Below are 15,178 nucleotides of genomic sequence, written 5' to 3' on the forward strand. Positions count from 1 at the left end.
AGTTTGAGTATTTGACTACTGACGTCAGTGAGCTCTTTCCTGGTCAGAGCGCAGATGTCCTTTTGTCCGCTAAAGTAAGATAACAATCGCTACCTACACCCTTAATCCCGCAATTCACTGAGTTAATGTCAGTTTTGAAATGTAAAAACTGGCTTCGATTGCTCATTAAACTTTAAGCATCCAAGCTAATATAAGTTGGGCACAAGCCAGTGAAAGACTTTGAAGGAGATTATTTAAATTGCTTCTATGCACTTTACTTTGTTTTTTCCGCTGCGATTTTCTTTTCCAAAACTTTTTATTGATTGGATTTCTCCAGTGTTGCAAAATTACTTTCTTATGTGAACACCTGTTTCTATGACCGATTAACTTAAAAAAATATGTAATGCGTGGGGAGAATTTTTCGCACCTCTGTCAAACGCCAGCAGCAGGAATCGATGTTATATAAACCGCGCGCCCGGAGACTCAGCCCATATCATTGAAGAACCTCCACTAAGTACATGCAAACAAAGTGAAAGAACTCTCCAGTTTATAGAAAGAACAAGAAGAGGAAACACAACTTTCTCGGCAAAGTCCTCAAGTTTTAACAAAGTGGTTTTAAACGATTGATTTCGGATTGTTAACAAGATGTCAAAAAATCGTATTCTTCTTTGGACGGCACCCAGATGCGTCTCGACGGCCTTTGAGAGATCATTCATGACTCTCAAGAACTCAAAAATATTACACGAGCCTTACTCCGCAGCTTTCTACTTCGGTCCAGAAAAACAAAGCCCGAGATACGCAGCCCAAGAGACCAACCACCAAGCGACATATCGCTCCATCAGTAAACTGCTTCAAAAGGAGTACGATGGAAGAGATTTTCTCTTCTCAAAGGAGATGGCGTACTGCGTGGAAAACAAGTTCGACATTTTCAAAGAAGAGGGTTTCAAGAACTTTCAGCACACATTTCTGATCCGACATCCCCTTAAGGCGGTTTACTCTCTGTACAAAGCTTCCACGAACCCGAAGCTCACGGGATGGGACTACTTTGATCCCGCGGAAGCGGGATTTCGACAGATGGTCGAGCTGTACGAGTTCGTCGAGAGAAACATCCACAGGGATCCCATTGTCGTTGACGCAGACGATCTCCTGGATTACCCCAATGAAATACTTGAGAGCTACTGTGAGGCGGTGGGATTGGAGTATGAGGAGAGCATGACTTCTTGGGAACCAGGGCCAGTACCGGAGTGGGATGCCTGGGCAGGGTGGCATGAAGACGCCTTGAAGAGTTCCGGATTTAAGGCGAGGGTAAAGAAGAACAAGAATCGTGCATGCCTTGCCTTTGATGTAGAAGACCTCCCCCCAGAGGTTGCTGGTGTCGTAGAAGAGTGTATGCCTTATTATGAAGCATTGTCGGCGAAAAAGATCTCACCAAAAAACACTGAACAATATTAAGTTTAAAAACCAGTACTTTGTAAGGGTTGGCAAAATTTTTCAATTTTTTCACTTATCCTTAAAATAACTGAGAGCGCTACAGTAGGGTATTTCGTCAACAGTTTTTAAGATCACAGTTAAGAATTTTTCATCTCAAGACTCAGAGGTTATAACCATTTTGTACAGCATAATAACTGCGGGAAGATAGAGCGGTTTCCAATTGAGTGTCGTAAAACCAAAACCAAAGTAATTACTCTGGCCAATCGCAACAGATGTAAACAACACAACGAGCCAATCAGAGTTCGAAGCAAATACATGTAACTGGCGCCAAGCGCGGGAAAACGCGTGCGGCCAAACACGATTGGTTTTGGTTTGGATTCCCATTGGTTGAGAAAGTGGCAAGAGTTCTGTTAACCAATCACAGAGCGTAGTAATGCAAAACCAAAGCAAACGCAAAATTACTTTCGGCACTACTGCGTAAGTATTAGTTTTTCATTTCAATGGTTGTACTACAATATCATCAACTGTTAAAACCACCTTGTACAAAATAATAGGCAGCACCAATAGTAGCTTTAATTTAATTGGTGACAATTTAGGCTCGTATCCACAGACTCAAAAATTACAGCCACCTTGTACAGCATAATAAACAGCACCACAGGAAAGTACTGCTCAGTAGCTTTCATTTGAATCGTCACACTGTTCAGTTTAGGATTTCATCCACAGGGCCAAGAGCCAAGTGAGAGCCATATTGATATGGGTGCTTAATTAAAGGGTAACCTAGGAGTTTTTAAAGTACTAGAAGGAAAAACCCTAGATTTTCGAATGGAAAACACACTGGATAGTTAGTCTGGTACTGAACAAGTTCTCCACCAGTGTGTGTTTTGTTTTTAAAGACCGGAATAGTTGTTTTCTAAAAACAGATTATATTCAATCCCTGGTGGATTAATCGCCAAACGTATATAGAGTAATAAATAATGGTTCTCTTCAGTTTCTTCTCTACCTTGTCGTCTTAAAGTATTTAGAAGCATATCATACTCCCGAGAGAGCCTCAGCTAATCAAGAAGGGTTTCCCTTCTTTCTTGTTGCAGACAATCACCATCTGAGGATGTAAAAACCGAAAACATTCCAAAGAAACGTGTACCAAACCAAAGCAGCTAAGAAACATCTCTCTTGCGCTTCCTCGTGATTTCTATTTGTACGAGACGTGAGCGTTTAACACTTCAAGCGCCGATGCCAAAATACAAATTCGCCCGACCGGTCTTAATATATTCCTACGTATGTCCTTAATTAAGGACGGTGCCTCGTTTTACTACTGCGCATACGTTCTGCGCATCTCGACCCTAGAGTCGCTCGGCTTTTTCTACGTCATACAGGGAAGAGCTCTGGGCTGAGTTGCTCGAAGCATGGTTAGCGCTAACCATTGGGTAAGAGGTATTAAAACCTATAGGTTGTCACGGTATTTAACCCGAGATACTTCGAGCAACTGGGCCCTGGAGTGGAGAATGGTGTAAGATTTTGTTTCTTCAAATTCAAAAGTATGTTTGTGTGGTTTATGCCCATGCGGGAAAAGAAGATATCAGCAAACGTTATTGAAATCCAAAATGAAAATTGAGGGTAACCACGCGTAAGTTTCAATTTGAAAAAAAAAAACCAAAAATCCCCTATATTGCTTTTTCGAATTATGGCTGCTTAATTATCTCAAGCGAAGCCAGAACCTGGAACATTCAGTTTCTAAGAGTCTTCGATTACCCCACGTTTACTTAAAAGTAGGTGGTGATCAACTAGAAAGCCTTTGCTACTTTGACCACCAAACACATTTTATAATTTGTACTGTATTTATTTTTTCTTGTAATGAAATCATCTGTTGTAATACTTTTTTTTCTATGTCAATGTTGTGTAAATAGTGTGAAATAAATGAACCATGAACCACGCGTAATAATTGTTGTTAAGACTGTAAAAATAGCTCTGCAAAGCACCAGAGCGGGCTGACAAATAACAGCGGTTATTTTAAAAAGGAAACTTCAAAATATTTTATAAAGATGCTTACTTTGCAACAAGGAAAAGCCAGATAAATTAAAAATGGAGGAAAAAATAGACTAAATATGTCAAAATTTTTATGAACAGGAAAGGTAGAGGGGATGGGGGGGGGGGGGGGGGGAAGTAGGGACGTATCGTTTACCATGCTTGAATTTGTATGGGGGCAAATGCATTCCTTTAATCCTAGCCTCCCACACAGTCGTATTCAGTAAGAGGATTCAAGATTCACACATATAAATAGAATTGTCAGAAACCTATGTAGCCCTCAGTTTCCTATCTTTTTTCTACTTTTCTCCACAATAACTAAGAATAAACGGACTGGTTTATATTAATCAGTAACTTAATGTATATTTGTGACATCCGGTTCCGGTTATGACATATGGTACTTATCAGCCGATATGCTTAGAAGACAAATGTCGGCTTTCTGTCGTAGGTAACAACTTATTGAGGAAGTGATTTACATCTAGTTTTAGTCATCTTTATGTAACGTTTCTAACTCTTCTGTAAACTTATCTATAACGTGGCACATTCTCTACCAACTATCTGCTACAGGCTATGTTCTAAAATACATTAACGATTCTATTTTAATAGAATAACTTCAATAATGATAAAACTCTTAGAGAGAATCTTTCTTTTCATCGATAGGTTTTCGGCCGCCATGTTGAATGTACTCTTCCTTACTTTGGAGCTGTAACGCGGGTCGTCACACAACGCTTGTTCGTCACCTTTCGCGTTGTCACGCAATTTTTGCTCGTTACTTCCGTCAAGAATAGTGTATAAGCCAAACGAAGCTGATACGGAATTAAATGTTGGATATAACTAAAACCGTTTTACAGGAGACCGCTACAGGCTGACTTGTGTAAAAAGTCAGTTTTTGAGTTTTTATACAAAGAAGCAGACTCACACGACAGCTATACACTTCAACTTCAAAAACTTTTTGGACAAAAACCAAACATAATGCAGAAAAATCCGGAAAAAATACCCACACTGAAATTAAAATGTCCAGGAAGTTTTTCTCATCTGTTACTCTTTTGGCTACCACTGATCTAGTCTTTTTTAAAATCGCCCAAAAATAACTAGGACAGAAGAAAAAAAATTGTCCGATGCTCCAATTGTGAAGGAAACAAGGGCGCGGAAATAATCAAAGTGTACTTGTGTAACAATCCAACATGGCGTCCGAATTGACTAAAACTATTTTACAACTAAACTATGAATTAAATTAGGTCAGAAATCTACAACTGAACCAGGGGCACCCAGCGATAAAATTGAAACAAAATATTTTAAATGCCTTGTACTTCCTTAAAGAATTCACCAGAAATCCCCCTCTTGATGATACAGTATGCGAGTGTTTTGTTCGTGAGGAAGGGTACGTATTAACAATTCTTGAATACTTTTGACAAAACGGAGCCACCTGCACCATGTGCAACGTCTTACATGGTTGGTCGAGAGTACAAAAGAACGAAGAACAGAACAATGCTCCCAACCCTAAGAAACAATGCAGCTGCAGGTTATCAGGGTCCAGTGAAAATAGAGCTTTTGAAGGGTACAGGTCTACTCAACTAAATACCAGCATTACTAGAGGCATAGACCCTTAACAGAAATTCACCGAAACGAACCGCTGGGTGCACCTGAAGGGAAATATATATTTATTACACCTTGTACGACTCTGGTCATCCTTTTGACAATCGCTAACGCTGTGACTAGCTTTGGTAACTTCTCAAGTCACATTTAAATCGGTTTTGCTGACGTAAAAAAAGACGATCAATTTCGCATGTAGTTGTTGGGTCTTTGATTTGCTGCAAAGTTAGACAGCCACTGCAAAGTATTACTCAAACCGGCAAGACAGCACAGCCAAAACGTTCCTCAAGAGCTTTAGCGAGGGTTAGTGTAAAGATAAAGTCGCACTAGGAACTAAGAGGCCCACACGGCCGGCGATTAAGAGGGTTTCTGCAGCATGAAGCAAATAGCAGTATTGCTACTCCCCCTGGATGGGATGCTAGTCCGCTCACTTATGTCCAGAAATGCCCTAATCCTGATTTTGGGTACTTTATATCAGACAGACCTTTTTGTCGTTTTCATATGACTTCACGTTTGACAGAATTATTTGAGCCAGTCATTTAAACATGGTCTAACTTAGGCCGTGGTTTAAGACAATCAGTGGGCCTCCAAATCTGTTTAGAAGTGTTTTATTTAAGTAGATAAATCGTTTTCTAGTCTGCAATGCAAGCCTTCTTGCTACCGTCAGCGGCAGACAATGTTTAGACATGATTGGTGACAAAATTGGAAATGGTTTAGAACGTGGTTTTGTTAAACACCGTCTAAACTGTCTTTTAATAACTGACCCTTTGTGTTTTAGTAAGAATTTAGGGTAGGGGACACTTGTGATGTCTCTCATACAATTCATGCATCTCATTAGCTACATCGCCGCGCCTCCATTGGGCCAGTGCAATCTTATATTTGTTTCTCACAAAACATTATTTTCAAATGACTTCTTCTGTTCTGTTTAGAGATGGTATGGGTTTAAAACAGTTTTGGCTGAAGTGGGTATATACTTTGACCGTTTTGGCTGAAATATAATTTACGTCTTGATGCGAAAAGGAGTAAATAAAATGCTAGGAGTTAGGTGTGACATTGAATTAAAAAAATGCTCATAATTTTGTCTGTCTTAGGCCGGTTGTGGTTCCGAGTTCTGCGCTACACGCCCCCCACCCCTCTCCCCCCAAAATTAAGTAATACATCCTGGGGGTAGGGTGATAAGAATGGAAAACGCGAATTTTACCGACTTTAAATGGATATGATCGACTAAAGTTCTGTTAAAATACTTAGGTCGTTACGAATTAAGAATAAGTGATCGACTGTTAAACACTCAACATTCAATCGACTATATGAGACTGCCATAACAGGGCAGTCTACGTTTCCAGTTTAACTGGCTTTAAACCTTTGTTTAACGACTACTTAGTCTGGGGAGAGCTCGGTGAACATGAAGGCGCACTATCGAAGAGGCAAGGTTAGTTCCTGCTGTATTTGATTCTATTTTCTACTTTTCAGGGATGTGCTTGGGCTTTTTTGAAAAATCTTGCACAATACTTAAACCATTTTTGCTTTACTGCAAACAATATAATTTTTTTAAAACTTTACAAATAGCTTTAAAGCCAACTGATTTAAATTAACGCCATAAGCAAGCGCTTGTTTTTAGATTGAATTTTGGACAACTCTACTATGGAACAAAACTGAAATAGACGCATCTTCCCCCACCTGCTTTACTGGGAGGGAAAAGCTTTTTTTTTTCATATTTCACAGCCTTCAGGGAGTCATTTAGTTGGAATACGTTGCTGTTGCGGTTACAGTAACCATGCACGCTAACTTTGGAACTGTAAATCGAAATCTTATTTTGCCAGTGATTGCAGGGAATTCTCCAAATAGGTTGATAGCGGGTATTGCCACTCTTATCCTTGATGCCATGCTAGTCCATCACAGGATACCCAGCAGGAAGTGACTGGGAGTATTACTACTCTCCTTGGATGGGATGCCAGTCCATCACAGGACACCCAGCAGGAAGTGCTACTACCCCGGGATGCGTTGCCAGTCCATCACAGAATACCCAGCATGAAGCGACCTGGCCTAATGACTACCCATCTCCATCACCCAGGGATGGGATACTAGTCCATTGGAGTGTACTCTGTATGAAGTTACTGGCGGCATTCAAATCCCCACCCCTTCCCACGGCGAGATAGGATGAAGTCCATCTTAAAGTTCCCCCTTCCTTCCCCCGCTTAAGACGCGTTTGGTTAGGTTTGAGAGTACTCACTAACAGAAATGTCAGTGTGGAGTACAGTTTCATGTCCATGGAAACGACACGAGGTAGAGTCGGACGGGCTAACCATTTCACCACCGCGCCTCAGCACAATGAAAACTTTGCGTGTTTTCATAATGACTACCTTTGCTTCCCATTGTTCTGTGGCATGATCATGTAAATGACAATCTCTTCTCGGAAGACCTCTTGCATAGTGCGCCTTCAATCATTATGACAAACATTAACCGAGCAGTCCCTCGATATAACGTATTAGATATAATATTTTTTAAAACTTTCCAGATAAGATCGTTTACTTCTGTCTCAGTCACGCAAGACTGCGAGAATCTCTTGTCACGCCATCCACTCTTACTTGAGTCACTAGTCACGCTGTTACGCTAACCTTACTCCAAGAGCTCCGCTACCAATGGCGGCATGTCTAACTTGCCGAAGAACTCGAGTGCGACATAGTTTTCCAGCGCTTTCTCGCTGTACAAGCGGAGAGTCGGAAGGCAAAGCAGCAGCTTTCCGAGGCGGTTTTTTTTCTGAGGGTAACGAATGGTTGCATAATCACGCAAATGGCTGTTTACCTTGGATTGTAGCTGCTCGACTTTCGCTTTGTTTTTGAGCTCGGGCGTATCTGTGGAGAAACCATTAATTCCGATCGATATCATGGCCTTTTTACGTTATTTGTTTTATTAAAGGGAAAGTCTCATGGGGTTTTTGACCTGTTTGGTTAAAGATGGTGAAATAAGACCTTCAAATAGCTACAAAACAATTTTAGAAAAACGTGAGGAAAGAGATCAACTCTTGAAAAGAACAACTCGTGAGCTGTTCTAGCGCATTTTGAAAACAAAAATGCGAGAACTTGAAAAACGCTAGCCTAACATTTTTCAAGTTTCAATCCATTCCGACCAACTCCGGGATGTCTTTGACCAGAGGCACTAATCGACAGTTTTATTGCACTGGGAGATAATTTGTAACAAAACTAGACGATTATTTTATGTTTCTGTTGACAGACAAACATTTTTGGGTTTTGAAATGACGGCAAATTCGCGTGATACTTCCCCTTTAAATAATAATAAAAAACAGTAACCAGTAATCATAGTGCAGAATTTTTAAGGGATGTTAGCATAGGGGATTCCTGATGAGATTTCTAAGTTAACTATTGGCGATTGACCGTGGAGATCTGACTGCCACTTTCAGCAGTTCAGCAGCGCTGGCAAAAAAGCACACACTGCCCTTTTTACGCTTTTAACCCTTTAAGCCCTAACTGTGATCAGCATCAAATTTCTCCTTGTAATATCAATGCGCATTCAGCCCCTGAAGTCATGAGAACTAGGATATGATCAGTCACGGTGAATTTTCTTGATACTTTAATAACTTCTCCCGAGTACTTTTATAATAAAAGTTTGGGGACGAGATAGGAGAATTTGTTCTTTGATACTAGGGGATAAAGGGCAACTTTCACGATCAGATCAGATCTTTACTTTTCCTTCATTAAATGTCACAAACTGGTTTTCGCCCTGCATAACCTTGCTTCAGTCGACGAATATTTTAAACTAGCTTGAGGTGGCCGAATACAGTTTTTTAGTGTGTGTACAGGTGCTAGAAGACGTTATTTGGAAACTATGTATTTCTGGACGCCCAAACTTGGTATGGTGTAAGACTAACTAAGCAAGAATGTATTTTCGTACGTCTTGTTGAGCTAAGTACCGTTTCCATGGCAACGCAGCGAACTATTAAAAGTCCATAAATAGTAGGTTTCCTTTATTTTTAGAAAATGTACTCATCAGATTTTTTCCATTTTTTGTATCCAGAAAAACTCACAAAACACTGACACAGTTGCACTATTTTCATGTAATTTTAACAGAGAGATCTCCTGTAAATATTGATTTTGCATTTTAATGTTTTGTGAAGATACCCTCTGTTAGATTTAGGTTTCTCTTTGTAGGCGAGTTACGCTTTTAAGGAACTATTTCATGCCAAATTTCACGAAATTCTAATGAGCGGTTCCTTAGAAAACAGTTCATTTCCAAGAAAACAACCAGTCGTGATTTTTTGGTCAAATGCGCATGCGTGGCTTTAATTGGGTATCATGGCAAAGATGAAAAGCATGCAAAAGGTCTTGGCGAATGACTTTTTTGCTCGGGAAGAAAAGAAAAAGAGTCCAGAAACGAGAAACTTAGTTATTTAGGATCAAAACTTAACGTTATTATCCATTTCATGTGAAATTGAGGGATGACTTTATCGACCGCCGTATTTGCGTACCACAACCCTAGCGCGCGCTTAATAGCATCACTAACAGAATCTATAAAGCGCGCGTAAACTGTGTTCGGCCACCTTAAAACGTACCAGGTCTAATTACAATTACAAACTGCAGCTAAAGCCTTCAAACCGCACCTGTTTTAATATTCATTTTTCGTTAAAATTGCACGCGAGTGGAATGACTAACCAGCAAACGTTGCTAGTGGCCGACAACCTAAGTCGGTTCAAAAAAACGCTAAGATCGTTCTTGCGTATCTCATAATATTTTCTGATTTCTTGATTGCATGTGCATGAACTAATCTCTTCCTCGTTTTTTTTCTTTTTTGGTTTTGTTGTTCTTTGCTTTTATTCCTCTATTTGAAGGGGGGGGGGGGTGCCTCTCAAGGCATTTTTATTGTAATTTTAACGTTTTCAACGCTCTGAATTAACTTCCATGTGTTCACCCTTTAACCCCTAATATCAAAGAACAAATTCTCCTATCTAGTCCCCATACTGTTCTTATAAAAGTACTGAGGAGAATTTATTAAAACGTCAAGAAAATTCATCTTCGGTGATTATATCCTAACTTCTCATGACCTCAGGGGTTGAATAATAATTAATATTACAAGGAGAAATTTGATGCTGATCACTCCACCAACCTGGACAAAGTAAAACAAGCGCAGACAAACAGGCGAACTCGTTGGGATCCACATTCAAACTGCGCAACTTGTCGGTGAATTCCAAGGTGGTGTCCACCAGGTCTTCCGTCCACCCCATCGACACAACCTCATTTCGCTCTAAGATCAGATGTTCGCCAAATCTCAGCGACATCGGATCACAAGGGACGGACCTGTACGCCATGCGGAACACGTTCAAATCCATGAAACACGCTTTGAGCAGACACACTTGGTCTTCCAGGTCGATCTCCTTGAAACCCGGGACGTCCTTGGCCCACTGGATGACCTTGTAGAGCTCTTGATAAGCCAGATCCATCAGTTTCGTCACATCCTTTGCTCCAGTGGCAGAGTCAATCGAATGACCGGGTATGTCTGGAATCTGGGTCACGTTCTCTCGGATCTTTTTTATAAACGCCAGGGATTCGTCTTTATTAGTGGGTATCTCTGGCTGTTTGATCACGCTGCTATCGACACTGTCGTCTTCATTAACGGCCCCGTTTGTGGTCGCTTCTTCTCGAGGTCGCTGCTGTTGCTTTTTAGGTCGATGATCCTGCAGGGAGCGATGCCGGTGTCTTCCCCCAGGGGTGCGGTCCTCTCGCACAGCTAAAAGGAAACGACATTCCTAAATGAATGGCACATCGTAAATTGTACCGACTTTCCCAAACCATCAATGAGTTAATGACTAACTTTGTATTTGTATTTTTTATTTACTCCACATGATCGTATTACATATAGACTGCAAGCAGTCGCTTTCTGGATAGTCGAATCTCTTCTCGTTTATTTCTCCTCGCTCCAGTCTCGCTGTGCTGTGAGCGCACCCTACTCGACTTACCAGGAAGGGACTGCTTGCAGTCTATATTACATAAGGTCACAGTGCGTTAGAAAGGAGTGGAGAAGGGCATGATATAGTCAACTAATTGTATGCCCTTTAAAATTACGATACGGTACACGATTTGATAACAAAAAAAAAAAAGAAAAGAAAAAGGAAAACTAATTATAAATAGAGGAGAAGAAAGACAGAAAACGTTTTACAAGGTCGTGTGGCAGTGATTAATACTGAGCAAAATAATACTGGAAGAGAGCTCGTTTAAATAATTGTTTTGTTGGTTTTTTAGATATAGATATAGGAATATCATTCCAGTAATAGCATCCAATAATTGTTGGGCAAAATTTTTAAAATTTATTCTGAAAGGACAAGGATTCATATGCTGTAGGGAACAATTCGAGTGGCGTAATTGAGTCAATAATTGCTGTACATTTTCTGTTATTGGAGAAGTATCTCTGTGGCAAGTCGTGGCCAATTGTCTCGAGGAGGGTGGGGAGGGGTACTCCTCGGAATTCTTGGCGGGGGGAGGGGGGGGGGGGTGCGGCACGGTTCTCCAATCCCTGACCCAATTTAAGACAAAGATACGTCATCATTTTTGCGGTACCTTTTTCACACCTGGCCTCCAAAACTCATACCCATTTCATTCTCAATATTTTTAAAACAGTCCCTGCTACAGATCTTTAAGTTATTGAATGTTAGATGGAGTTATGCCTCAACGTTTTTCTGTGTACGTGCACTGCAAAATGTAAATTGCTACGAAAATTTTACACAAGCTGTTGTTTTTTTAAGGTGTTCAAACAAAGCAATCCAATCCTAGCAGTATGCAGGATGTTTGTCCCATGAACCTAGTTTAATGGCCTTGGCTCCCACGAGTCTCCTGTAGCTCAGTGGTAGAGCATCTGAATTAGTAATTGGAAGGTCTTAGGTTCTACTCCTGATAGGAGCACTCGGAATTTCTTTTTTCCGAGTTTGCCTGTGTCATTCCTAAATAATAAATCATTCTCAAAGCAATCTCTTTACACTCCTTTGTTCCACAGTGCTATCGCCGACGTGTCGAACTGGACGCCATCATGGCGATCAATTCAGCTGTCAAGTTCGTGTTTGCACAATGTCCTACCGTTGGTTGCTTAGAAACGGAAACTCCCATGTACCTTGGGCTAGAGGCGTCTTTCTCTCTTACGGAGAGTGCAGCGAAAGGCGAGTGACTCGCGCGCAATTCGCTGTTGGCACGACTAATGCTGAAACGCTGAGAGAGTTTGACTGAAGGTAACGTTGCATTTGACTAACAAGTACTTGGTTCTAGAGATCACTTGTGCAAACTGATATTAAAGAGGAAGTGCTATCCAGTACGTTACGCCCCCCCCCCCCCCTTTCCTCGACTATGCACATTAATATTTACATCAATCCCTTCGGACTAACATGGACAAAATCTATACCCCTTTTCAATCCCCAAACAACTCAGTAACCACACCCTTTGTTGCCGTACAACGACTTATGTAGCTTACATAAAGGAGTACCTCGTCCAAGCTTCACTATAATAGAGACCTTTGATTAGATTGTAGCACGTGTGCGAATACGAGTTTTCCCAATAGAGGGAGAGTGCGCACGCGTGAACCAGTGTCATTTTGGCGGGAAAACGAGATAGCCGTCGTCATTTTACGACGAGTTTTGCGAGAACGGCGGGGTGGCGAAAACAAGTCCTCGAAACGTAGGTGATCACGTCTTTTTGAAAGCACGAAAGGGCTTAGCCATTATCATTCAAAGCAACTGCGTCAAGTTAGTCGCTCACAAAGAATATCAAAGGCTCCCGTGAGCCAACTCGTGAATGCAGAAGTAAATAGTGGCAAGATATAAAACATTGTTCGCATTGTGTTTGGTTGGCCCAGAAATCGGAACACAAGCCACAAAGGCTTAATAAGGGGTCTCACGTTCCCCTCAGCAAGATTGAGCTCCTTATAGTTTCGTATTTTTACGAAAGCTTTAATTTTGAAAATTGTTTGGAGCCTTCGGAGTGGCTGGATTTTAAAGACGAAAAAGAAAAAAGGAAAAAAATTTCTCCGTTATCTCGGGAATCGAACCCCGGCTCCTTTACTTCTAATTCAACGCACTATTCCACTAGGCAACTTGTCCAAGACTTCTAAAGGAGAGATTAATTTTTGTATTTATAAGTTGTTGACGGTGTTGAACTATTTCGTAACTGTGGCGCTACGATTTTAACGGTCAAATTACTTCGGACCGCCAAAAAAGAATACGCGCATGAGCAGGGAACACAGTCTGACGTTTCCCCATCGCATTTTCTCCTTCCGTTTTGCGTGAAATCCCTGTTGACTTGGACGACAATCTCGGCCTTGGGCTGCTTTCAACGCGGCGCTTTCAGTCACCAAAATAAAAAGTTGTCCCTTTAGTTCCGGTAAATGGAAGAAGTTAACAGACAACACACCTGCTAGCTGTTTTCTTTTAAGAACACGTTATTCGTTGCATTGATTTTACGTCCTTGTTTTTTGTCACGTATTAAATGGCGGTTGATGGTGAATACATGCACTTTTCGTAGGCTAAAGAATAATTTATGATTTTGATTAAATTCCGATTAAATAGACCATTTCCGAGTTGCTTTGAACCTCATTATGAAAGCGAGGCTAAGTGCAAAGTTTTTGTTATGAAAATTAGTTTTCATTCATATGCAAACAAAACTAATTTTCATATGAAAAGTTTTGCACTTAGCCTAGCTTTCATGGTGAGATTCACAGCAACTCGGAAATGGCCTATTGATATAAAGTTTACGACTAGTGAGTGACAATTTTCCCACGTTACGATAACTTGTTCATTGCGCATGAGCGCATTCACGAGTTAAAAATGAATCACCCAGGGATACATCTCTTCTTAGTACTTCGCTAAAAGCTTGAAGTTTAATCTCGTAGTCTTAAGCCGCCGCACCAGTTTCACGAAGTGGTGTTAAACGGTGAAACTATTGTTTTTTTCACCACTGCGACCGTTGCGAGCCGTTGCAGAAGCAGAAGCGGTTCTACTTTTCGTGAAACTTGTCTCGTAATGGAAGTTCGAAACATGTTTCAGCTAAAAGTTTCAACGTGTAACGGCTCCTTTATTCGTACTGGGATCCAAAGATCCAAAAATTAAAGAACATTTCTGAAACGACAAATGGACGCACTGACACCTCTTACGTTCACACAGCTTCAAGTAACCTTGGATGAAAATCAACTAAAAGTCAAACTCACCTTCCTTGAGCATTCCTTGGGCCACGCACTTCTGAAAGCGGCAGTATTGGCATCGGTTTCGATTAATCTGATTCACTTCGCAGCTACCGTCCCCCTTACACGTGTACTCCAACTGCTTCTGTACCGTGCGTTTAAAAAATCCTTTACAACCCTCGCAAGTAAACACGCCATAATGATACCCCGTGGCTTTATCATTGCAGACCACGCACTCAGTAGAGGCACTACTGGCGTGGGAGTGGTTTACCCCCGCGCTGGTATCACCCTCCTCGCTGTCGATGGACGAGCGTGGTTTTGGCGCGTCTGTTGCTGAAGAGGAAGTGGAGCTGGTCGAGGGTTTTCGAGAGTATTCGCAAGCGGACAAATCTTCTGCATCGTTGTCATCTGGTTCGGGCTTGGAGAGATTAAAATCCATAAAAACGTCTGCCAAGTCGCTCGAACTTGTGTCGAAGGTACCAGAGTGACCCTCCATGAAACTGAGGAAACAAAAAAAACAAAACAAAACAAATGAAACCAACTTTTAACCCTGATGAAAACGCCAAAATACAGTAGTGTTCACGTGGATCGTCACACATGCGAATTCAAACGCTTCTTCAAACTGAGCAAAGTGACTTGACAATGTTCCAAGGCAAGGTTGAGTGACAGCGTTCAATTACAACCCGTCATTAATGTATGCAAACGCTTTGCCCATACACACTGGCGACAAAAAGCTAAGCGCTCAATATTAATTGTCAAAGGTCTTTAAAACATCTTAGTCACGCTATCTTAAAATGATATTTTGAATTCAAAATATGACTGAGAAAACCCTCGTTATATTAGTTAAACGAGGGAGAAAAGCAGAAAACGAGGTTTTACAATAAAGTGTGACCATTCAAATGAAAGCTACTGAGCAGTACTTCCCTGTGATGCTGTTTATTATGCTGTACAAGGTGATTCTAACTTTTGAGTCTGTGGATGAAAT

The 15,178-nt window shown here is 41.0% G+C and overlaps 2 protein-coding genes across 2 annotated transcripts; one reads left to right on the forward strand and one right to left on the reverse strand.

The window, feature by feature from the left end:
• The first annotated feature begins 246 nt into the window (after positions 1–246).
• Positions 247–3,815, forward strand: LOC146449318 (uncharacterized). Its single transcript, XM_085101823.1, has one exon. It carries the CDS (start codon positions 625–627, stop codon positions 1,429–1,431), a length of 807 nt encoding a protein of 268 aa, XP_084957949.1. The 5' UTR covers positions 247–624; the 3' UTR covers positions 1,432–3,815.
• Positions 3,816–3,909: 94 nt separating this feature from the next.
• On the reverse strand, positions 3,910–14,693 carry LOC146449319 (retinoic acid receptor RXR-alpha-B-like). Its single transcript, XM_085101822.1, has 3 exons — positions 14,221–14,693; positions 10,144–10,764; positions 3,910–7,877 (listed from the first exon to the last, which is right to left on the reverse strand). The coding sequence occupies exons 1-3, from the start codon at positions 14,687–14,689 to the stop codon at positions 7,642–7,644; spliced, it is 1,326 nt and encodes a 441-aa protein (XP_084957948.1). The 5' UTR covers positions 14,690–14,693; the 3' UTR covers positions 3,910–7,641.
• Between the last annotated feature and the right edge of the window lie 485 nt (positions 14,694–15,178).

Source organism: Pavona decussata, unplaced genomic scaffold (assembly GCF_977016875.1).
Source record: "Pavona decussata unplaced genomic scaffold, jaPavDecu1.1 SCAFFOLD_602, whole genome shotgun sequence".
Lineage (NCBI taxonomy): Eukaryota > Metazoa > Cnidaria > Anthozoa > Scleractinia > Agariciidae > Pavona > Pavona decussata.

Bases quoted from the DNA above. Each gene is read 5' to 3' on its own strand.
- LOC146449318 (XM_085101823.1), top strand. From the start codon at position 625: ATGTCAAAAAATCGTATTCTTCTTTGGACGGCACCCAGATGCGTCTCG.
- LOC146449319 (XM_085101822.1), bottom strand. From the start codon at position 14,689: ATGGAGGGTCACTCTGGTACCTTCGACACAAGTTCGAGCGACTTGGCA. The intron at 10,765-14,220 runs GTGAGTTTGACT...GTTTCCTTTTAG, and splicing joins CCAAGGAATGCTCAAGGAAG to CTGTGCGAGAGGACCGCACC. The intron at 7,878-10,143 runs GTTGGTGGAGTG...GTTTCTCCACAG, and splicing joins GCTTGTTTTACTTTGTCCAG to ATACGCCCGAGCTCAAAAAC.